The sequence below is a fragment of the Pseudochaenichthys georgianus genome, chromosome 14, assembly GCF_902827115.2.
Source record: "Pseudochaenichthys georgianus chromosome 14, fPseGeo1.2, whole genome shotgun sequence".
NCBI lineage: Eukaryota > Metazoa > Chordata > Actinopteri > Perciformes > Channichthyidae > Pseudochaenichthys > Pseudochaenichthys georgianus.
The window spans coordinates 19121070-19145140 of record NC_047516.1 but is presented as its reverse complement, the minus strand read 5'-3'; the positions used below and the strand labels follow the sequence as shown (position 1 = coordinate 19145140).

General features: G+C 42.2%; 2 protein-coding genes across 2 annotated transcripts in view; both read right to left on the bottom strand.

Moving 5' to 3' along the window:
* The window catches only part of ltbp3 (latent transforming growth factor beta binding protein 3), a 32549-nt gene extending 21439 nt beyond the window's left edge, over positions 1–11110 (bottom strand). The window contains 1 exon segment of the mRNA XM_034099341.2: positions 10499–11110. Coding sequence (XP_033955232.1) covers positions 10499–10736 — 238 coding nt within the window. The 5' untranslated portion in view covers positions 10737–11110.
* Positions 11111–21147: 10037 nt separating this feature from the next.
* Positions 21148–23916, bottom strand: LOC117458598 (uncharacterized). Its single transcript, XM_034099180.2, is given in 5 exon segments — positions 21148–21526; positions 21529–22404; positions 22828–22979; positions 22981–23248; positions 23251–23916. Coding segments are annotated over 5 exon segments (1590 nt in total). The 5' UTR covers positions 23498–23916; the 3' UTR covers positions 21148–21479.
* Positions 23917–24071: the final 155 nt, after the last annotated feature.

The window sequence follows — 24071 nt, the reverse complement described above, 5'->3', positions numbered from 1 at the left end:
CCCAGAATTAGACAATCAAATAAAGTCACTTCTCATATATCCAGCTAGTTTTCCTTTTTGTATTTTTCTTTTTTGTTACTGTTTTTCTTGTTCTTTTTGATCAAACTAAATCTCTCAACAACAGGAGTTAATACCACTGCCCTTTATTCCTTTATTCTCCAGATTATTGGATGCTATATCAAATATGTGTCTCATGTCGGTTTTCCTGCAGAGCTCCAAGACGAATCAATCATTTGGATGTCATAACACACGATGGCAGATCTCCCTTACATCTGCCTCCTTCATTTTAGCTTGAGAAATACTGCAATGCAGCGGCTAATGTTTTCTGCAGATCTCATATGTGAACGAGTGTGTTCTTCCATGTGTGTGTGAGAGAGCTATTAAGCGGAGGGTGTACTGTCTCCTGGAGCGCCGCTGTGGTTGGACGACTGCACCACATTACATACTGAAAAGAGCAAAACGCTTTAAAGTTGAGATCATAAGAAGGACTTTACTTTCCAGTGGACTTTCCCTTTAAATCATCAAGTCAGAGTTCATTAGCAGGATTTATGATCAGAAACTGCTCATTGACTCTCGCCGTCAGTCAGCGTCTCACTCTTTTCATACCACGCCTTTGTCTTTATGGATCTAACGCATTCCTGAGTCTAGAGGTGGTGTGTTATTAAAAATCAAACGCACATAAGAGTTATTTGGTGGTCTGAATGACTGTGGCAAGAAATGGATTGAAGAGGGAGTGAAGTAGTTTTTTTACTATGAGTATTATTTTCCATGAAAAAAAAGGGAGAAAGTTAAGAAAAAGCCAGCATCTCATTTGAAGATGATTCGTCTTTTATTTTATCACTCGACAAAGTGATTCAATAACGTGAACTAGCTAAGAAAATACTCAAAGTTGACACTATCCTTTCGGTCTGCCGAAACCTAATATAATATTGGCTCAAAGGTATTTTCCAAGCCAGTCAGGAAGCGTATAATTTTCCCATGCAGCGCTCACTCCAAGAGAAAACTGAAGTGAAAAACGAGACAAAAAGACTGGGGAAAAAAAGTCTTTGTTTTCCATCTCTTCACGTCAGAGTGTTTCATGTGACATACGAGTGAGAGCCCCGTCTTCATGAGGTCATTATTCACCGAGTGAGGAGAAAGACAGATCTCAGTGGGAACATGTCTGTTTCATAGACTGTATAATACATCTGGGAAAGTGGGTGAATGAAGCTAAACGAGGCAGAGATGTAAAAATCGGGGGAATAAAAAATAATGTGACGTTTCAGTGGGATTATTGTGATTCCCACACTTGTAATACAGACTTTTTTTTTCCTTAAAGGAAAAACATACTGTGCATTCCTCAACTGCTCAGTAAGCTAGGCTGGTGTAACACAAAATATACCATGCATGCCACATGGAGACAAAGAAAGAGAACGATTTTTTAAGTATATTTACCAAATACAGGTAGTGGGGGAAATTAAACTGATCTGTGTTTTTTTTGCAAGCAGAACAGAAGAATGTCTTCAGCCATGAATATGAGTATAAGAAAGTAAGAAAGAAGACAAAGGGAGGAAAGGTTGCCCTCTCAGTGCCCTGTGAGTGACCACCCACCCACTCCTGTCTGTCAGTCTGTCTGGAGATGACGCATCTTCAGCCCCCTCCCTCCACAGCGGACTTTTTTCGCCGCAGCCGCACCCTCCCAGCTCAGAAACAACAAATTACAGTCCTACAAACCACAGCTCAGAAGCTCCCCGGCACGCAGAGCTGAAAGCTACTGCAGACAATATCTCCCAGATGTTACAATGGCCTGATCTGTCGCTTTCTTTCAACCCTGGGGCAACAATTTAAATGTACCCGATGATGCAGACTAATCAGTTTCACTTTGATTCAGTCAGAACCACCCCATTCTGAAAAAAAAAAAATGGATGCCATAAGAGTTTTGGTAAACAGTAGTTAAAATCTTCAGTAGAGAGATACATATATTTTGATATGATACTTCCACAGATATTCACTTTTACATGTCGTCTCCAGGAAGTCATTGTTCCTGGCGGCCGAGGCTATATATACAGGACGGTCCTGCACAGAAGCCCTGAAATGGCTATATAGGACGGTCCTGTATATAAGGTCTCTGAAATGGCTATATACAGGACGGTCCTGTGGATAAGATATCTGAAATGGCTATATACAGGACCGTCCTGCAGCTAACGTCAAATGACTATATACAGACCGGGCTATTATAGCATGCTTAAGCAAGTTTCGCGGTTGGTAATGTAGGGATAGGATTCACAGATAAATATTCTCACGACAACATTATTTTCAATGAGTTTCCCCTCAATATAAAATTGTGCAAATTAAATCTCTTTCCATGCCAATTGCTTAGCTTTTTATGCTGATTTCAGTCTTTTTTTTGGCTTATCTTTTTATGTTGTTTCAATCATTTTCTACTTTATATTTTCCAATGCACAATGTTTTACTTGTAAAGGATATCACTGCATACTTTAAAGACTACTCGGTTTTATTAAAACTGAAGTTTTTTTTTTAAAGAATACGCCGATATTTCGTTGACGTGTAGTGATTTTGCATTGAAAGCAACACAAATCATTTATCGGCTACGCCGGCATTTTTATTTTAGAAATCGGAGAAACCGTCTTTTGAATTGTATGTAGTATGCTGTACATTTTTGTAATTTATCCTGCTGTAAACGTGCAGGACCGTCCTGTATATAGCCATTTCAGAGAGCTGTGTACAGGACGGTCCTGTATATAGCCATTTCAGAGACCTTATATACAGGACCATCCTGTATATAGCCACTCTCGTTCCGGCCCAAGAAGAGGTTCGACAAATATAACCCAATAAAACGTCAACAACTCTTTTGATAAGTTAAAGTTTTATACATAAAACAAATAAGATATTATCTTATCTGTTTTAGAGAGTTGTTAGTCCTTCAGTCTAATGAAAAGCCATCTTTTGTAGGATTTTCAACAACAATATCTGCAATCTTCTCGCCCTCAGCTTTTGTTCTGGCACATGTACCATAAATGCAACCTTTCTCAGCTTGCTGGAATCGGCAACCTTTGTTGTAATGGAAGAAGTGAAGCTTGAAAATAATGTATAAAATAAAAAATGCTTCTTTCTTGATTTATTACCTCAGTAATCATTTGAACAAAGAGTGTATTGCCTCAAGCTGTATTGCTCTGTAGCTGTATGTCTTCTTCAATTCAGCATGGTGTTCATTTTGGGAATTTCCAGTAAAATAGATAATAAGTCTGCGTATTCGTAGGGTGTGGCTATCTTGTGATTGACACTTCCCTACCACAGTGTTTTTTGGGAGCTCTGGGTTTTTGCCTTTGAACTTTCAGTGTTTCCACTTCATAAAGGTTCATTGTAACACTTTAGTCGCCTAGAAATATCTGCAGTAGTACTTGCTGGATCCTCTCATAGCATTTCTTGTTTCAAAAACACAAAATGGAGACAGCCAAAATGCCACCGTAGTCCACAAACCAATGTGTGACGTCACAGTGAGTCTCTACTTTTGATAAACAGTCTTTCTATGCCATCCAACGCCATTTTAATGACCTTAGACTACCGTGACTAAGCCACGGCTGAGTCCCACAAATGTAAACACTTGGTTGCTGGAGTCTCTGTTTAGAAAGAGAATGGCTATCATCATATGACGTGCTTCCCTTTACCATCAGCTCCAAGTGGGAAACCGCATCCCCAAATACGCCTACCATCAACTGGCACCAAAAGACCACATACCACACCGAGCGAGAGAGAGCGACGCATGAAGTGGGTCGGACTCTTGCAGCTGAGCCAGACGTTGGGAGTAAATGACATAATCACTGCCTTTTGAAACACAAACCTGCATACACACTCCTCCTCCCCTTGCAAACTCTCTACGTTCAGTCAACCCCCAGAAAGCTGAGCGGCCTTGGCCTCGGCTATCCAAACAATGGTGCTGCCCTTCGCCAGAGTCCACCACTGTCACCAAAGGCATCCATTACCTCTCCCAGTGCGCCTAAAACAACAGTTTGTTAACCCTAACACAAACGGGACGATGAGCAGAGAAAACTGAGAAACTGAAGCAGCCATCATGAGGAAGAAGGAATGTCAGGAAGGAGGTTTGCATTTGTACAAATCAAAATCAAACTTGCACAATTGGATTTTCACATGTCATGGAAATATGCGGTATGGCTTCCATAGCTCTTGGGTGGGCACAAGTCCAGCGTTACCCTGTCACTCCTCTCTGGCAGAGATGTTTGTGGAAAGAGAGCCAGAAAGTCAGACAGGATCTCGGCACAGATAGTGATGATGTCATATAATGAGTGTCTAAAAGCTTCAGTGAAAGGAACCAGAGGGCAGGCGGGTAGAGCAGTGCTGACGGTGCTCTGCTGAGATTATGTCAGGTACCTGCACTGCAGCGCGTGGCAGGTAATGTCTCTGAGCTGCTCACTCCCCGGGGCTGGCAGAGTTCATGTTTTTCTGTTTACCCTGGCTAATCGCTACAGCTACAAGGTCCTGCACGGTGTGGTTGCAGTCCATAGCGCTCGCATTCCTCTGCGCGGCTTTAAATAACTGCTCCGTTTCTCCCCCTCGCTAAGGAAATGGGAGGAGAGTGTTAAAGATGGCAAAGAAGGCTGTTTGTTTGAGCCGGGTTTAGTACACTGCTCCTGAGCACCAAACACACTCAGGCAGGCACACACACACACACACACACACACACACACACACACACACACACACACACACACACACACACACACACACACACACACACACACACACACACACACACACACACACACACACACACACACACACAACACACACACACACACACACACACACACACACACACACACACACACACACACACACACACACACACACACACACACACACACACACACACACACACACACACACACACACGCACGCACACACGCAAATATACACACTGTTCCCTTGTGACGACAAATTGTTGCTTTGTTTCCATAATGTAATGAATGTATTTGTTGGGGCAGGATGTGATGACAGAGGAGAATGATATCTTAAGAAACCCCTGCTCAGATCAGGGGGATTTTCTCTCTAATCCTGATGGACAAGACTGTGGATTTAACCCTTTTAACAACATAATTCATGTATCACAATGTTGGGCTGCTTTAAAGTATGGAGTATTTATTCACATGAAAATTATTCTTTGAATAGTACCTGGAGTATTTCCAAGAAGTTCATACTCAACTATTCATACATACAAGACCGTGTTCATATGCATACACCCATAGCATTTATAGTTTGTCTACTTAGTGATAGTGTCCACTTTCGACACAGTGATAGAAGGGTTAATGAAGTTGGTGGATCCCAAATACCCGTGTGTTATTTTCACAACATGCATAAATAGACAGAGATAGGTGACAGAATGTGCATCCATAAATATGAAAACTCCCTAACTCCCCTAACAAGAGGCAATGAGCAGCATGTAACTATGATAAATGCGCATATGATCAAAAGGTGGAAGCTCTCATAATTTCAAAGGCGCATATGAATGTGCACGAGCCTCTCGCACATGGGTTTGTGATTGAGGGGGTGTGAGTATGGGAGCCGGGCCCAGCTTCTCCTCTGAGCTCAGTCCAACCTGTGGCAGAAATACGGAGTGCTGCAGGTTTTTGGTTGCCTGTGTTAGACCGCCTTCTCCAAATTCAGCCATGAGAGAAAGAAGAGTGTGTGGGGAAGAGCAGAGGGCTTTGAAGGGTAAAATAAACTCCACAGAGAAAGCACAACCGGCTCCGTCTGTTGTATTTAAGGAACTTGTCTATATGTTCAGGCTCCCATGGACCTCTGACCCATGCCAAGGGCAAACCAAAACAAACCACATGGCTACTACTGTCGTTTTACTCTAAATAAAGAACCACATGGGAAATCCTGAAATAGCCATATCCACTTCTCATGATGCCCATTTTAGGGGAGACCAGACCAGACCGGGATATGATAAGACCACTTCCTGTGCAACGTGAGGCCCCATGCTTTAAGTTATTCCAGAAAAAAAAGGATAATCTAGAATAGCCTGGATGTCTGGAGCCCCGATAGAAAAGAGATGGTATTGAGATGCAGAAGAGAGAGCAGCTGCTGTCAGTGAGGCTGATGGATGGGATGCCTCTCTGCTGGCAACGGCAAGAAAAAAAGAGACTATTTGTGGTTTGAAAAAATGCCAAGGCATGGGCACGGATACAGAATATTTTTGAAAGGATGTCTTTGAACTACTTCTTTTACAAGTGGTCAAAGTGTGAGGCAGATGCTCGCACATAAACAAAAACACTCGGCAGAAAAACGTCTCTACTTCACCCGATCCTGCAATTTACACCAAGCTTCCACGAGCTAAGGATTGAAAAAGTTGGCCGTTGGATATTTTGTCAGCCAAACACATGGACATAATTACAAAGACAGTCCTTATCTGTCGGTAAACAGGTTCAGGTTGCATAGAGACGTGGAGGAGGACATGCGATAGGATTTTTACAATGTTTTACTAATGAGATTTGCAAGACCATTCATCCTATTCTCGACATAAATGCTGATACTGCCCCCACAGATTCCGAAGATGACTTGATATGATGTAGAATCCAAGAAAAAGTCGAATCAAGCTGTAAACGCCAACTTTAATCTGCCTGCCAACATGGCTGGGAGGCTTTCAAGTTTTAGGAAGTGTGTTTGGATATATGGATATATCAATGAGATGTCATGTGGATCCCTGGAAACATATGACCAGAGCATATATCATCTTCACTGCAGAATGTAGATTAAATATGTTGCATGAGTGTTCACTCAAGGAGAAAGCATGTAGTATGTTATTTGCAGTGTATGCTTGAGCTCATAGAACATGTGTAAAATAATGATTATGCTATGATGTATGCTGTATACTATATATTAAAGTACTTAGTCTAACTGCTACCTACTTAACCAGAATAGATATTCTGTAATCCCTGACTGTGTGTGTGTAAGATCTCTCACACAAAGCGCAGAAGAGTTGCCGATTTGTCTTCATGTACCTGTAGCGAGTGAATGTTTTTTACTTTATTTACTGTTTAGGGTCCCTCTAAAAAGCCTTAATTCATCCTGAATATCTGAATACTATGTTTCATAGCAACCCATCCAATTGTTATGATGGTATTTTACACATAACCACAAATGTCACCCTCACTATTTAAAAATGTCAATGTGCCAACACCAATAAAGTCCATTACACTAACAATGATAATATGTTATGTATTTATGCAGGGTTACATATGTGACTAAGAGATGTTGCTTCCGGTTATAAGTTCTGTTGTTAAGTGACCTAAACTCATTTTTCATTCATGAGCTGTTGTTGAAGTGTGGTGCTTTGACAACCTGTGCACATTTTTCATTTAAAAATAAGTGCACGGAAGGCAGAGTGCAGATCTACTCAAGAAGAGAGACATAGCAGACAGTGAGTGTTCATTAAATAAATAAAAAGGGCAACAAAATGTAACGATATATCAGCATTATACATTGTCCGCCCTGCTTTCTAAATATCTGCATAGTCCATTTAAACACAAACCCTTCAAACACTATAGTCTGTGCCAAATGTCATAGCAATCCATTCAATATAGTTGACATATTTGAGTTTGGATCCAAAAGGACTGACCTACAGACAAATATGTGCAATACAAAGGGCCACACGGCTAGCATGACAAACAGATATGTAAACATTCAATCTTTTCTTTCTTGTCTCTGTTTCATAGCACAGTGAAGAGAATGTGTTGTGGATGAATACGTGAACAATGGCAAAACAATTCCTTAGATCATCTGCCAACACTGACATCTTGACTCCTCTACTTTGCACTACAGATGTTTAACCACCATCCAACTTAAATGTAAGGTTACATTTATGTATGATCCTGTAAACATGCCATTAGGATTTAAAATGGTTCGGAGCAGATGTATACCACGTAACAGCAATGTCCCCAGTTTCTTATTCCCAAGCTTTCGGTCACTTTTCCATGTTAAACTGCCCAATGCAGTCTCTCTCTATGACTCAAAGTAATGGACCAAAAAATAGTTCATCTGCTGGCAGAAATCCCAGATATCTACTAAAAACTGTTTCTTGATCCTTCGCCTGCCTGTCCACTTAAATTGTTGAACTTTACCGTCTGTGAAAAACCGTGAACAGATTGAAGCTCATGCACTGAAAGGCATTCTGCACACACAGGAAATACATTTCTGTGGAGGAAAGATTGACTTAGTTTGGGCCTCGCGGTGCTGACGTCACAACAGCAGAAATATGGAAAAGTCTTCGTATTGTTTCTGCTACAGGCATGGCCGTTTTAACACGGGAGAGAGACATTTCCACTTGTCCAAACCACATTCCTGCCCTCAAACTGAACAACACACGTCTCCTCTCCAATCCAAGATGAACCCTCTATCCCCTTTGCCACAAAAAAACTAATAGCCCCATTTAAAATCTTTTTCAGATGCTTTGCCTGTGAAACCCAGGAGACAGCTGACTGCAGAGCTTCACTGCACGGACCCAATGTAAAGCAGCATGAGGCATTCCAGGAATCTAAAATGTCTCTCTTAAATTATTTGACACAGAAGCTCCAAAACGTGATGCACCACAAAGACGTCGGGGGAGAAGAGGGAGCAGAGCCAATGCTCTGACTCCACAGCACTGCATGGTGTCAAGGAGGAAGAATCCTGCCAAGGCAAAACAAGGGGGATTCACTTGACCTTGATTAAATGCAGCCTGCTTCTTTCCACTACAGCAAACCAATGAAAACATCTGCAGACCTGTATGACCAAGTACGACCGAAAAAGCAACACAACCCCGCAGCAATTATCAAATATTTGCTGATGATTTCCTCTGTCGGCTTTCCATAGCCTTGGATGTCCTATTTATATTTATGTATTCCTCATTCAGTAGCATTGCATCATAGCTTCCCCTTTATAATCCAAACCTGTGTAAGCATCCAGAGTGGCTTTAAACTCTGGACGCAATCACCGCCGACAGTTTAGGAGAAAAACAAGTTGTTTTTAAATTAGACGGATATAACTTTTGGGAGTGTTTCAGTTGATTGTACTTTTTATCTTCCAGAAACAGAAGACGCCAGTGTGAGGACCACAGAAATAAAGCTGCTGCCTGATCACATTATGCTGCGATGGGTTACATGTTATCTGAATATGGGGTTTATATGAAATGTGGTGAAAAAGAGACAACATCCACTCCTGTCCTCCACAGAAGAAGCTCCTGTTTACTCACAACAGACCAACTCAGGCACATCATTTTCTCATTTAGATTCTTATTCTGTACACTGAGCGAGTAAGAGAGAAGTGGAGCAGTGACATCCAGTCCTGGGCTGGAGCCTGACGTAGACTGTGCGGCTCCACGTCTCACCACAGCTGATCTGATATGGCAGAAAGGCTCCTCTCATGCCAACTATAGACACTGGAGTCAGAGGGGAAGTATAGATCAGGAGTACATTTATATGCTATGTAATGAGCCATGCCTCAGTAATTAAAGTGTAATATGGAAACATTTTCCAGCAGTGGAGGGTAAACCCAGATCACCTCATAGTAGTCACCTATTTATTTGCAGAGCAAAGTTTATTCCCACTCGGCACACATTTTAATGACATGTATTCAAGGTGGATTAATAGGCTGGTGTCAAATTGATGTACAGTAAGTTATAAAGAAGATAATGACCTTTAAAGGGATCGTTGTAATTGTTAGGCCGTATTCGTACTCTATTTCAAGGACTTTGTAACATATGTTGATACAACTCTGCAGTTCATGGTCATATGCAGTATGGTAAGATTATTTGGTTTGATTTTTTTTTTTTGAAAAAGTCAAAAATATCTTCTCAAATGTTAATATTTGTGGGTTTCTTTACTCTTCTGTGACTGTGACAGTATGTTTGACTTGTTCAGAACATTTGGGAAATACATATTGGGCTTTGGGAAACGCATGTCAAAACACATTTTCTAACATTTTGCAAACCAAACAGCTCCTCAACTGTTAAAAAATGATCGACAATCTAACTCAAAACATTAAAAGGGGTCAATTTGTTGAAGCATACTTTCTCTTTAATGTACTTTTCTGAAGTAACAATCCACAAGCATTGAGCAAGACTTTTCCTTGCAATAAAGTGAAGTAGTTATTTTTTACTTAATTAGGAAGTTGCTGTAATACTTTTTCCACCATTGACTTGTTATAACAGGGCCCATTTTGAGTATTTTATGGAGAGTTTCATGATTGGCACTTTTATTGTTTCCATTAACGATTCAAAGTATAGGCTAGTTATTGTCCAATAATAATGTCTGAAAGTGTTAAAAAGCTAGCTATAAAGTACATCTTAATACAGAAAAGCACCATTTATAAGCAAACCAAACAGGACTCCCTTTTCTCCCCACAGAGGATAAACTAACCCCAGAGGTCAGAGCAGCACTATTAGTTAATCTCGGCGGTCTCATTATATCCGCCTGTAAATAAACAGCATTGTTCCACTCACCGACCCTGAAGCCCTGTCCGATGAGCGTGTCTGCCACCTGGCCGTTCTCCGCGATCAGCGTGGTGTTGTTGCCCTGCTCGCAGGTATCCTGACACTGGCCCTTCACACAGATCCTCTTGCAGATGAGAGGAGATATGACCACCTTGAAGCGCTCCCGGGTGGAGGAGCGCTCCGTGCACCACACCAGCCTGTGGACGCTCAGCCAGATGACCAGCAGATGGGCGATCAGAGGGGGCATCCTGGCATCCTTCACTGCCCTGCACAGAGACCCGGGGACATTAAATCACTCCAGCTCAGAAGCGCCTGCTCTGTAAAAACCCAGGCAGATTTGTGGCGTTTCATACGGTGGAAGAAGAAGAAAAAAAAGCGCGTCCTCCCCTCCTGATTTCTCCTTTAAAAAAAAAAAATCAATCCGTCAGCAAAACCGACACGTTGGACATCTTTAAGAAAAGTTTCCCTCGTTGCAGAAGTTTTTGAAAAGTTGCCCTCGCTTTTTGGGTCGCTCCTTCCTTCTTCTCGCCTGTTGCTTTGGAGAGAGTGCGTATGTGGGATTGGGAGAAAAAGAAGGGAGGAGGAGAGGAGGAGAAGGGGTGAGCCAACCCTCTCTGGAGAAAGCTGGCATCGGGCCAGCCAGGCGGTGCAGCAGCGAAGCTGAAAGTGGTTTCCTTGTTGGTTATTTCTCCATACTAACTAACACCCCCTCCTCTCCTCTCCACACACACTCTTCAAATCAAATCTGTACAGCTGTGTGTGTCACTCTGATAATTAAGAAATACTGATCTGTATTGTGTTTGATTAGTTTCTGATATAGGCAAATGTGTAGACATGTTGTGGTAGGTCATGGGGTTCATGCTGAGGTCAACATCAGGGGTTACTCCACCTGTAAGGATACAGCTATAGGTGGACATCTGGTTTCTGTCTCGTGATAGTTCAAAATGTAGGTATAGGAAAAATATGTGACATCTGTACTACAGCTTTGCAGGTGTGTGTTACATGCAGCCTGTCCTCCTACAAAAAACGACCATATAGGTCGATTGTTCAGCAGCTAAATACGACCCAGAGACACGTTTTAAAGTGTAGCGCCTCTAGTGGTCGTGTAAGAAACAACATGCTCCTGTCGATTGCAAACGCTCCGGAGGGTCGTTTATTCACAAATAACCCTCTCTGGAAAATCCTAAATTGTGGAATAGTTTGGCCATTAAAATGCTTTTTTATTAGATTTCTAGCGAGAAGTGTATATTGTACTTTTATAATCCACGTCCAGTGGATGTGTAGGATCTACAGTTTGATAGATATACGAACATGATTTGAGGTCTCGCCAGGAGAACGTGTACTGTATATGGGGCAACTTCCATGTAAAGTTAGCGTGGGTGAAAACAGTATTTCCGGTCTCGAAGTTTTCATAATAAAACCGGAAGTATTCCCCACACTGTCAAATGATTACGCAGTGATATCTCCATTACTCATCCACTAAAAAACATCAGTTTATCCTTGTTAATTACACAATATTGATTGGTTTAAATTGTGTACAATGCTTTTGTGTTTTTAACCTTCGATTCGGAGAAACAAATTGTTTTTTCGGAGTTTAGACACTACAGAGTTTCCGAAGACCCTACACTACCCAGAATCCTCAGCTATCGTTTGGGACTACAACATCCGCCTTGCTTTAGAAACCCCGTGATTAGCCCTCAAGCTCTGTGATTGGATATTGGAGTGGCAGTGCGACAAGGTTACGCTGAGCGTCAAAGCTCTTTGAAATGGAATGGAACCACGCCAGACTATCCAAAACTGGACTTGGACGGGTCCAGCCCGGCCCTCCCCCCCAGAATTACACTTGCTGGCTATTGTGTGTTTCGCAACATGTTCTATGGCACGTCTCTACTGGGAAATGTAGTTTTAAAAGACGTTTTCGTATTTCCCACAATTAGAAGTTGCCAGTATTAAACTGTATACATCCCTGGAGGTTTAGGGGACACGAAACACATTGGTGTTATCAAATTTAAAACATATAATTAATACATGGGTGAAAATTGCTTGTGTCCATAATGGGCAGCATTAATACCACATGACAGCTGGTCTTATGTCTGTGTCTTATGGTCTTATGTCTGTTGTTAATTGATAAGCCTGAAACATGCACTTGTCAAGGTTCAGATGCACATTTAGCAAATATGGCAGTAGCCATCGATCATCTTAAGATAAGATACTTTATTGATCCCAAGTTGGGAAATGTTTTTGTTACAGCAGCATGTACTACTTTGTTCTACTCCACTACAATTCAGAGGTTAACCTGGTATTTTTACTCTACTACATTTATTTGTGTTACTTTGCAGATTCTGATTAATGATGTGAAATATAAACAACCCTTAAATCAGACTTTAGTTACACCTGAGTAAAATTCAGCCTTATCAGTTTGTCTGTTTTGCACATCCTCCTGTTAATATCTTTGGACGTCCTGCACTAAACTGTTTTATTGTAGAGATCACTACAGTATCTTCTAGATATTTTCCATTCTATATTTCTATCATTGACCCCTATTTTGTATGTAGGCTACTCTTAATATTTAAATGTTTTCATCAATAACTAAATAAATATAACTTATTCAACAACTACATTCAATAACGTGCTTTAACCACTAGGAGGTGCGGTTTAGACCAGTGGTCTAGTTAATAAAACATAATAATATCGTACATAATATGACTATTCACTTTATTGTGAGTTTAAAACAGAACGGTAAAGGAAAATACAGTTTCAGTCTCTCGATGTGAAGCTTATGCATTGTACCATGAACCTGTATAGACCTGTAACAGTCAACTGCATGAGGAGTTGGAAAGGTAGTTCAGAAAATCAGTAATATCTTTAAAAACTACAAAAAAGTCCCTTTCTGTCAGCTGTGTAAATACAGACTATCTACTAATTGGATCAAATATAAAAGTCAGCCGAATTAGTGTTGATACTGCAAGGAGACGTATTGTGTGAAAAGAAATGGAAGATGTTGTTTAATTGTTGATATATTTATGGTCCACGTCACGTTTTCAGTTTTGGCGGCATCTCTTCCAGTTTGTCAAAAGGTCTTCTGATCAGGGCTCTATAAATACATATCTAGGGCAGGTATGTAATATTTAATGCAGCCGAACCGTGTATTACAATGCCGTTATGTGATGACTTTCAAAGAGAAAAGCAAGAACACTCGGAATAAAGTATTATTATTTTTTTTTTTAATGTTTTCCGATTTCATATCACATAAACACCATATCCCGACGTGCATTGCGGCGTTATTTTAGCCTATCAAAACCTCTAAAAAAAGAAACTTGTCTCTCAGAATCGAAAGAGAAAAACCTATGGGAAAAACACAAAAGCATTGTACACAATTTAAACCAATTAATGTCGTATAATTAACTAGGATAAACTGATGTTTTTTTAGTGGATGAGTAGTGTAGATATCACTGTTAAATCATTTGATCATTGGTTTTATTATGAAAACGGCGAGACCGGAAATACTGTTTTCAACCCGTAACTTTACATGGAAGCTTGCCGCATATACAGGTTCTCCTGACGAAATCTCAAATCATCTTCGTAATATCTATCAAACTATAGATCCTACATATCGACTGGACGTGGATTCTAAAAGTACAATATATACTTCTCGCTAGAAATCTAATCATAACGCGTTTTAATGGCCAAACTATCCTACAATTTAGGATTTTACAGAGAGGGTTATTTGTGAATAAACAACCCTCTGTAACGTTTGCATTCAACGGGAGCACTCGAGGCCGACAATTTTCAAACGTAATTATAGGTCGTATTAAGCGCTTGAACAAACAACATATTTGGTCGTAATATGGGCTTAAACAATCGACCCATTTGGTCGTATGAGTTGGAGGACTTGTTGGTTACATGATGTGATTCCACAGGTCTGTTTCTATCACACATCATGTCAGTTCATCTATCGAAAATGTTGCACTTTAAATGTACAAATTCACCATCAGATACCAAGGAAACTGCTTTCTTGTCCTTGTCAACACTTAAAAGAGGCCCTAATATGGTTTTTGGGGTTTTCCCTTTCCTGTGAAGTATTATAGGTTTTTATGCATGAAATGGTCTGCAAAGCCTAAAATCCAAAAGTTCCCTCCCCTGCCTGAAACGCCTCCATTCTTCCGTAACATCATGACATCACTATGTAACACCTGCACTTTTACTGGCTAGTTTTCCAACACATTTTAGGCTAAGGGAAATCTCACATGCGGCTTTCACACCAGCGCCTTTCAGTTTCTAGCTCCGAGCGGGAGCTTTTCTGGTTCAGCTCCGGTTTCCCTTTTCAGCTCCCGCTCTGTGCACACCGCCCACTGGCGCCCCAGAGCTGCGTCATGACGTCACCGTTTACATCGCTGATTTGCCCCCCAACGGCAGCCATTACGGCAGCTCACAACAACAACTGCGTCGGGTCGATGATCGTGTTGCTTTTAATCACACGAAGCCAGAATAAATTGAATAACGACTTCTCCAACCTTATGCTTTGCTCCAGAGTGCCGTGGTTCATTGTTTATTAATGTGTTTCTGCAGCATTTACCGACCGCTGCAGTGCTGGCTGCTCTTCCACAGGAGTTTATTCTCCCGTTAGCTCCCGGTTAGCTCACACTGCAGCGGCCGCTCTAAAGTATTCACTGTCCGACTCACACAAGCAGCTGATGCATATCCCCAGTTCCCTTAGCCTAAGTGAATGTGTGTCAGTCTGAATTGACACTGTTTGGTATCACAACGCTGTTATGAAAGTTTCTCTGGTATAAAACGGGTGATGTTAGCATAGCAACCGAAGCTAAACTGACTACTTGCATCCGATAGCTGCAATAATACAAAACAACACATCTGCCTCTCTCCACAATGATCGATAACAGCGAACGGATGGTCAAAGTAAGGTACAAATAAACAGAATCACACGAAGCCTGGTTAGTGTTGCCTGACTTTATAAAGTGTGTTTATAGGCACTACTGCTTGTAGGCAGGCATAACAGTCGACCCATGGGAGGTGGGTTTAGTTTCCTGCACGCCTCGACGTAAGAGAGACGTAAGCGACGTCACCTCTTAGCTCCAAAGCTCTTGCCTCTGGACCGACAATTTTTTGGAGCTGGAAATGAAGCGGATTCCGGAGCTAAGAGCCGGCGCAGCTCCGGTGTGAACTGGAAAACCCGGCGCTTTTCAGGCTCTAGCTCCGAGCCGGAGCTGAAAAGGCGCTGGTGTGAAAGGGGCATTAGTCGTCCACTCACAACAGAGCCGGCCAGCTAACCAATCAGAGCAGACTGCATGGGCTGTGGTTTCAGATAGAGGGTGAAAAGTTCCAAAGACCTCTGAAAACCTAATTTCAGTCATATGTTAAACTTATGCCTAGGAAACGTCAATCACACGAGGTTAACAATAAAAAATGTGAAAATGTTGGGGTCACAGGGACAAGGGGTGAGAGTGAGGAAGAGACTAAAGAAAGTGAGAGAAAGCAAAGAGAGAGTTGAGTCACTTCCTCTCCAAAAAAGTGATGTTTACCTTCAGTCGCTGAGGAAATGACTGCATGGGCCTGCAGAGAGTTCACAGGCCGCTCTCACATTTCTCTCCGCCTCCGCTACTAGCCATCACTGCATCATCAGCTGCCAAGGAAGGAACACACACACACACACACACACACACACACACACACACACACACACACACACACACACACACACACACACACACACACACACACACACACACACACCACACACACACACACACACCACACACACACACACACACACACACACACACACACACACACACACACACACACACACACACACACACACACACACACACCACACACACTTGAATTACTTCCCTTCTGAAAACTGAAACCTTTTAATGTCAGTCATTGCAGCAGAGATTGATGACGAACAGAAAAGAGAAATAAGCATCTGAATTGCACACCGTAAAAATAATGTAATAACACTTCATTACGAGTCCAAATTAAAAGTGCAGAAGAAAGATCAAGATGTTTTCATGGCGTCAAAGTCAAAATAAAGTAGCCTACTTACCGTACATCTGATGGCCCCTAAATAAACATTGTATATATTGTTGAAGTTAACTGTATTCATATGCACCAGTAGTTTTAAAAGAATTATATCCCTCTCAATTTCAGTAGAGAACTACTTCAGAATTGCAATGTACTAGAAGTTTATTTAAAGATGGCGTGTTCAGCCACTCTCTATGAGCATAATAGCCATTAGATAGCCTGCAGTTGGAAATATTAAATATATGGAGTCTTAGCGTGAGACCTGTTTTGCAGCAGGGAAGATCATTTATTTTAGCAGTATTTTCTGTGAGATTTCAATTTCTCTATCTGTCGTGACTTGTTTAGATGCTTCTCCCTCACCAACGTGTTGTTTTTTCTCATGAATGGCAAGCTCTGCAATGGTGTGAACTTCCACTGATGCGTTTTAGGGAAATATGTTTATGGGCTCTCTGCAGCACTTGCTTCAACTTGATGTCACAACTCACATTTGTGATCAGTTTTGTTAGGATAAGTTTGCATCCCTTAAGTAAGTCTTCAGGTTTAATCCATTCAGTTTTAGTGGGAAGAGTGTATAGGGTCGGTCTTTATGGGGGGGGGGGTTCTCTTTCCTTTAGTGTTTTAAATAGGTTTTTCGTCATTTAAAGGGGACCTATCATGCAAAATGCACTTGATTTCTTTTATACATAATGTGTCCCCGGTGTGTTCAGGGAACTCACGCAGCTCAGAAAATAAAACCCTTCTCTCTTTTCTCCGCTACCCAAATCTTTAAACGGGACCAGATTTGCGTCCAATATGACGTAATATCGGAAAATGTGGACCCACCGGCCCTATCAGAAACGTTGCTATCAGAAACAATGCCCGACTGTTTTGGACGTAATATGGTCGGTGCATATTTACATTAGCATCGCTAACACTCAGAGCTAACCTGTACTGCACAGAGCATGTGTGTGAAGAAGCAGGAAATAAAAGGAACTCACCTTGTGGTATAACCGGCGAGAGAGAAAGCCTTTGAGCCTCCATACGGTTTCAGAAATAATCCTTGATAATCCATGATATGGCGTTTCATCACGGCAGTTTTTAATGTAGACAGTAGCTGCCGGGTTCCGCATGAGCTCAGCCCCCTCATTTTTAATTTGTTATCAATTTTTCAGCACTTTTGAAAGAGGAAGTGAAACAGAGGGATATGAGACATGGCTAGAATGGGTGAACTGGTTGGTATTTTGAGCAAACCACTTCACAGACATGTTTTTTATATATATATGAGACCTATGCTATTGCCTAAAAATAGCATGATAGGTGCACTTTAAATGGTCTGCAAAGGACTGGGCTCTGGTTTCAGACAGAGGGTGAAAAGAGGAGCTGTAGCACAGGCAGTATGAGAAAAATAAAGAGCTTTTTGAACATTAAAGCATGGAGACATGTAGAGGCAGAAAATACAAATATGAACCTGAAAATAAGCATAAAGTTATATTTAAACATAATCCACATGTAGGTAACAGCAACTCTGATGTGTATATATATAAAATCAATCAGACTATCAACATGTAATACAGCAGCATTTCTCCCCCATACAAGACTCACTTTTAGAATAGTTTTGTCTCATATTAAATTACTTTATTACACAAGCATTATTACAATCACATGAGATTGTTTAAAACAACACTGGGAAGTGAGCATTAGCAAAAAACTGAGAAAAAAAAAGGTTTAACTACAGTTTCCTGTAATCATACCAAGAGCCACCTTAAATAGCATAATAGTATAAACAGAGCTGCCATTACTCAGCATCGGAGAAGGAAGGGTATTATTTGAGACCGGCCTTTGGGCGTGTCGACAGAACCTACACAATCTGTTTGGCACAGCTTCAGAAAACTCTCCTTCGGGGTTAACGCGGTTCTCCTGTCATGATATGAGGGAGTGAGACTGAGTCATAACGCTAGGATAAACTAAAATTAGGAAGCACTCTTGGCTTTATCAAGTTTCAGCAAGTTGCCGCATCGTCGAGGAAATTGATAACTTTATTTAGTTTAGTTCAGCCACAGAAAGACACGAAGTAGAAACAAGGCCCTTTAATATAATAACATTTACAGCAGGTAACGGGATGAATGTGATGATATATATTCAACACGATGCATTCAAAAATATGTTTTCACATTTAATACTGACTTTTTAAGGAAGAATGTAATACAGTTCAAACCTACATGCAAAGGCCCCCTTTTGTTTGTAATACAAAAAACAATAATATGATCTCTGGGGTCAAGTCTACCTTGGCAAATCTTTTCTGGCTATACAGTAATATATTTAACATTTTGAGTGCCTTTAAAAAACCCTACACTTGTAAATGTACATAGAATCGTTACATGGAGATTGTTATAAGTATACAAGGTAAGACACCAGAGACCTACGTTTAAAGGCCGAGAAGATTAATGCTCTGCTGTAAACCCTGATGCAACCGTTGTGTCACAACAGGAAGAACATCAGGAAGAATGAGATTACAAGTTATTACACAGCATGTTAGCATCTTTTTAAAGCTCAAACTCTTTCGTTTTTTTTCCCCGCACATACACTTTTCAACAAATGTTAACCCTCATTAATCCAGATAAAATGGCTAAGACTACATTCTTATGTACAGAAACAGCCGGAAGGCATAAGACGCTAGCAGAAGAACAGATATGCACATGCAAGCACCTCAATATGTCCGCTAGTGATCGCTAGTGACTGGCCGGTTACAGTATACAAGTCCAGAAAAGGTTAAGGCTCTCCGGACAAACAGAAGCAGCATGAAAGAAAGAAAAAGGGAATGCTAACATATGGGAGAAAGTCTAAGCTGTTGATCTGGGCTCTGGAAATGACTGAATACATGTCGGATGTCTTCAAACTCTTGACACTTCAGCTTCACTTACCACATTATGACTGTGTCACTGATAGGAGCTCTGCAGAGGTGAGAGGTAAAGATTAGGACTGGTTCAGGATTCATTAAGACACAAACACAAGAGAGCAAAGGTAGTTATATTTAAATAGCTTTAAAGCTAACGGATGGTTTCATTTGGGTAGCGCGAGAGAGGACACGCTACCTTTTTGAATTGAATTGATCCATTAATAATGATATTTTTGTAGTCATTCAATATTATTGTGTCTGCATATAGCAGCAAACGTATCTTTACAACAATTATAGCTATTTTAATCTCAACTTGGTGAATTTGTTGTATTTTTTAACGGCCATTATGCACTTTTGAAAAGACAGTGCTGAAATATACACACAGGATAAGCAGTGCAACAAAGATAAAGAGAGAGGTAGTAAAACAACGCTATCCTGATAGGAGACAGATATTCTCTCTGAGAGTTAAGATTGCCCCATTTAAAAGTTGTTTTCCTGCTCTTTAAAGACGCAATTATGTGAAACATATTGACATGTTTTGTTCATACACCTCTTACATTATTTAAAAGCACAAGCAACCGTAACCAAAATAAAATACTGTAAAGTTTGGTTGATCAACGACGACAAGCAACATAATGCAAACGGTCTGAACTCCGTTTGTCCACACATGAAACATGAACCAGTCGCATGGATCCATTTCAACCAGTGTGCCTAATCAGTAACCGAGGGACAATTTCAACAGCTACCAATCTCTAATGTGCAAAACTATAAAAACTCATAACCACCAGAGTGGTAACTTAAAGGTCACATGTCATGCTTTTCCGGTTATTACCAGTCCCCTTGTGTTATGAAGGTTTTTATGCATGTAAGCGGTCTGCAGAGTCAAAACCCTCAAAGTACACCCTGTAGCGAATATAACTCTAACACAGAAAATACCTCCCCCAAAACGCCTCGTTGGTGAAACGCCATCATCCATTTGATTCTTCCGGGTACGAGATTACCTAAGCACGTACCCGGAACGAAATGGACCAATCCGTGGAGCCTTTACGTTACGTCCGCGGAGCCGTTACGTTAAGCCCCCGCTGATTGGTCCAAATTGACCAATCCACGGACTTCCTCACACACACACTCAGTGCAAGCAGCTCTGCTGATTTCGCCTCCCTGGCTGCAGGCTGATAACAGACAGTTGGGATGGCAGCGAAATTCTCTCTGCAGACCCATTCTCACAGCGTTTATCAACCTTTTTTCTTACTCAATATCAAGCCACACTTATTGTTTTTACTTCGGCTGTGACTTTGTGTGTGCTCAGGATGAGATTGGCTGTGTATCGCTAAACAAGGAAACAACACCTCCACGGAGCTCAGCGCAATTCACAACGTCCCGACCAATCAGAGCACACTGTGCTCACAGGGAGGTGTGGGGGCTGGAGCTATTGGAGCTACAACGAGCCGTTAAAGGCAGAGAGTGAAATTCAGTGAATACACGTAGTTTACAGAGATGCTGTTTGAGAAACCAAAGTGATTTTGGAAAATTGCACAATATAAATCTATTCTAGTAGACCTCAACAATGGAATTATGATCAGTGGAAATGCCATGACATGGGACCTTTAACTCTCGCCCTGACTTAAATCTTGAAAGCTGTTGATGGTTGACTGAGTGTTCAAGGCACTTGTATTTTAAATGAGAAGAAAACAGCTCTTGTACACTTCAACTATCAATTTCCCGAAATGATTTGCAGGAGAAGTTAGCAAACCTGCATCTTCCCTTTGCTGAGAAACCCTGTGCTGCTGCTTGATGAATGTCCAGACAAATATAGTTGTTGTTGTTGAAGAATGTACCTTGGGATATTTTAAAACGTTATATAATTACATCTAAGAGTATGGAAACACCAGATATAAACGAGGCTCCAAGGCTTGGGTTATATGTAGCCTCACACTTCGACAGCATGTAACAGAGATACCTTATCCATCGTGTTTACAAACCACACTAACACCTTGTTCCATGTTTTTCACCCGGAGAAGGTTTCATAGGTAAAATGCCAGCAGACAGTTATTCCTATATTATAAGCTCCTACACACAATCCACCACTGAGCTGTCGTCCTCGTCAGCTCCCCACTCCCGAACCTCATCTGAGGGGACGGCGCTGCCGGGTGAAGGTTATTAATGTCGTCCAGAACGTCTTGCTCTGCTTCGTCCACGGGAACAATCCCCAAGTGACCGCCCTCCTCCCGGTGCGTGCGGATGTGTTTGCGCAGCGCCGCGGGCTCCTTGAAGCTGCGGTTGCAGAAGGGACAGCAGCAGGGCCGCTCCCCGGTGTGGATCAGCTGGTGGTGTTTCAGGTGCTGCAGGCGGCTCAGGCGCTTCCCACAGATGGCACAAACGTACGGTTTTTCCCCGGTGTGCGTGCGCCTGTGTTTGCGCAAACCGTCCAAGTGGCGGAAGCAATTCCCACACTCTGAGCAAGAGTATGGTTTCTCACCTGTGTGAATACGCAGGTGGGTTTTAAGCGCCCCTGACTCGCGGAAGCGGCGGCCGCACACTGCACATGGGTAAGGCTTCTCTCCAGTGTGGATGCGGATGTGCTTCTTCAGGCTGGAGATCAGACGGAAAGTCTTCCCACACTCCAGACAGTGGTGAGGCCGGTCTAAAGAGGGCTCCACTGGGGTGTCAGAGGCTGAAGGTCCAGCAGAGTCGTCTGCTCTGCCTGGTGAGACGCCCTCTACTCTCCCGGCTCCAGGAGTCCTAGCCAACTGTTTCTGTCCATCAAGTCCTCCCTGCTGCAAGTCACTGCCACATTCTCGCACAGGTCTTTGGTGACGCAGTGGATGAGTAAAGGAACGCTGGGAACCCTCGTCCCCAACTTGAACGTAGCCAAGATCGCTCTCCCCGACCCTGTTGTCCTTCCTGCCGGGCTGACCGGAACCTGAACCGGGCAACTGCTCCTCTTTAATCTCAAAACTCGAAGCTCCACCTTGTCCCTGAGTCTGCCTCTCATCTGAAAGACAAATTCAAACATGCAGAGATGGTTAATGTGATAGGAATACTATATTAAAACACAACTATGAATCCATATGTCCATTTAAAATAACTCCTTGATTTACTTGCTCTCACAATCAAAGACAAAGGACACCATAAAAAATAAAACAGAATAGAGTTTAATGGATTATTAGATTAATCAATGAGTCAACCAGAAAAAAAGCATTTGCCTTCTTTGTTGATTATTTGTCATTTGCAATGCAAAATAGAAGACCTGAGGTCTAAGTCTTTCAAATGTGGAGATGTACAGCTTTTCTCTGGTTTATTTAATATTAAACTTAATCTTTGGGACTGACAACACAAAGTAAACATCTGATTAAGCCATAATGGAAATAACAGCTAGTTTTAGCCCCAATACACACAGTTCAAATTGCATATTTACCTGGTCTATCGGAGCACATATGTGATGTGTTGGAGGTAAAGGTGTCCAGCGCGTGGTTGGTCACAGAGCCGTCGGGCTGGATAGAGAGCTGGCACATTTTGTAGTCATCTCTTGTATCAAACCCGTGAAGGGAGTCATCCACTGACCCACCGACCCAAGTCCACCCCGGCTCCGTTCACATTCCGGCCGCCCTGGTGGTCCCGGTCCAAGCCTGAGGCCATTGAAGCCATGGAGGAGAGAGACGGGGCGAACACGGACTGCCCGATGGACGGAGAGCCGGTGTAGGAGATCTGCAGCTGGTCTATGTGCTTCTGAGCGCTGCACAGACACTCCTGTAAAGTCTTCAGCTCCCTCTCAGACACCTCCAGACGCACCTTGAGTCTCTCATTCTCCTGTTCCTTGTGCAGCAGCTCTTGCTGGTCTCGTTGAGCACCAGCACCACTTCCCCCAGCAGAGTGTCCACTGCAGCGGACATGGCGGTCTGGATGGTCGGGGCGAGCCGGGTCTTCAGCGACGTGACGGTCACGCCGCCCTGCGAGGCTCCTTTCCGGTCATAACAGGACTCGACCCCGGTCCTGTCTATTAAGCTCTGTTTACGATTTCCATTTCCGCTATTAGAGGGAGTGGAGACCATGCCAGCAGCAGCATAGCCTGTCCTCCGGGCAGTCATGATTTTAAAGTTAGCTTTAATGCAGTTTGCTAGCGTTTACAAGCTATGCTAACGTCTGATGAGCTATTAAAACAGTCTAAAATTACGACCAACTGGAATAATCCTGCAAGTGTTGTATATTAAAACAACGAACCGCTATTACATCTGCCGAAGTTATGTTTATCTGGCGTGGCTGACAAAAACAATGAACTCTTCGCAGGGCCCCGATACCGCTAGCTCACATTAGCCTGCTAGCTTTAAAGCTAAAAACGCGAGTCGGTAAAAACGTCCTCTTGCAAACACCGTGACTCTGCAGGAGGAAAGAGTCGACGGTCTTTACCGGCGTTATTCAAATCCGTAGATTATTGTTCAGTGATACCATGGTCCCAGCAGCGACTCACCCATCTCCTGCCTCAGCCAGCTGAACTGCTCTGTCCTGAGGCCCGTCGCACAGGGATGGCATCAGAGTAGCCTGTGTTCACTGTACCCTGAGTGTTGACTTGAAGGGAGTTTCATCCTCTCAGCAGAGCATTATAAATAAGCCATAGTGCTCCCTTCTAAATGTAATGCTTGCCAAGCATTTCGTATTTCTATT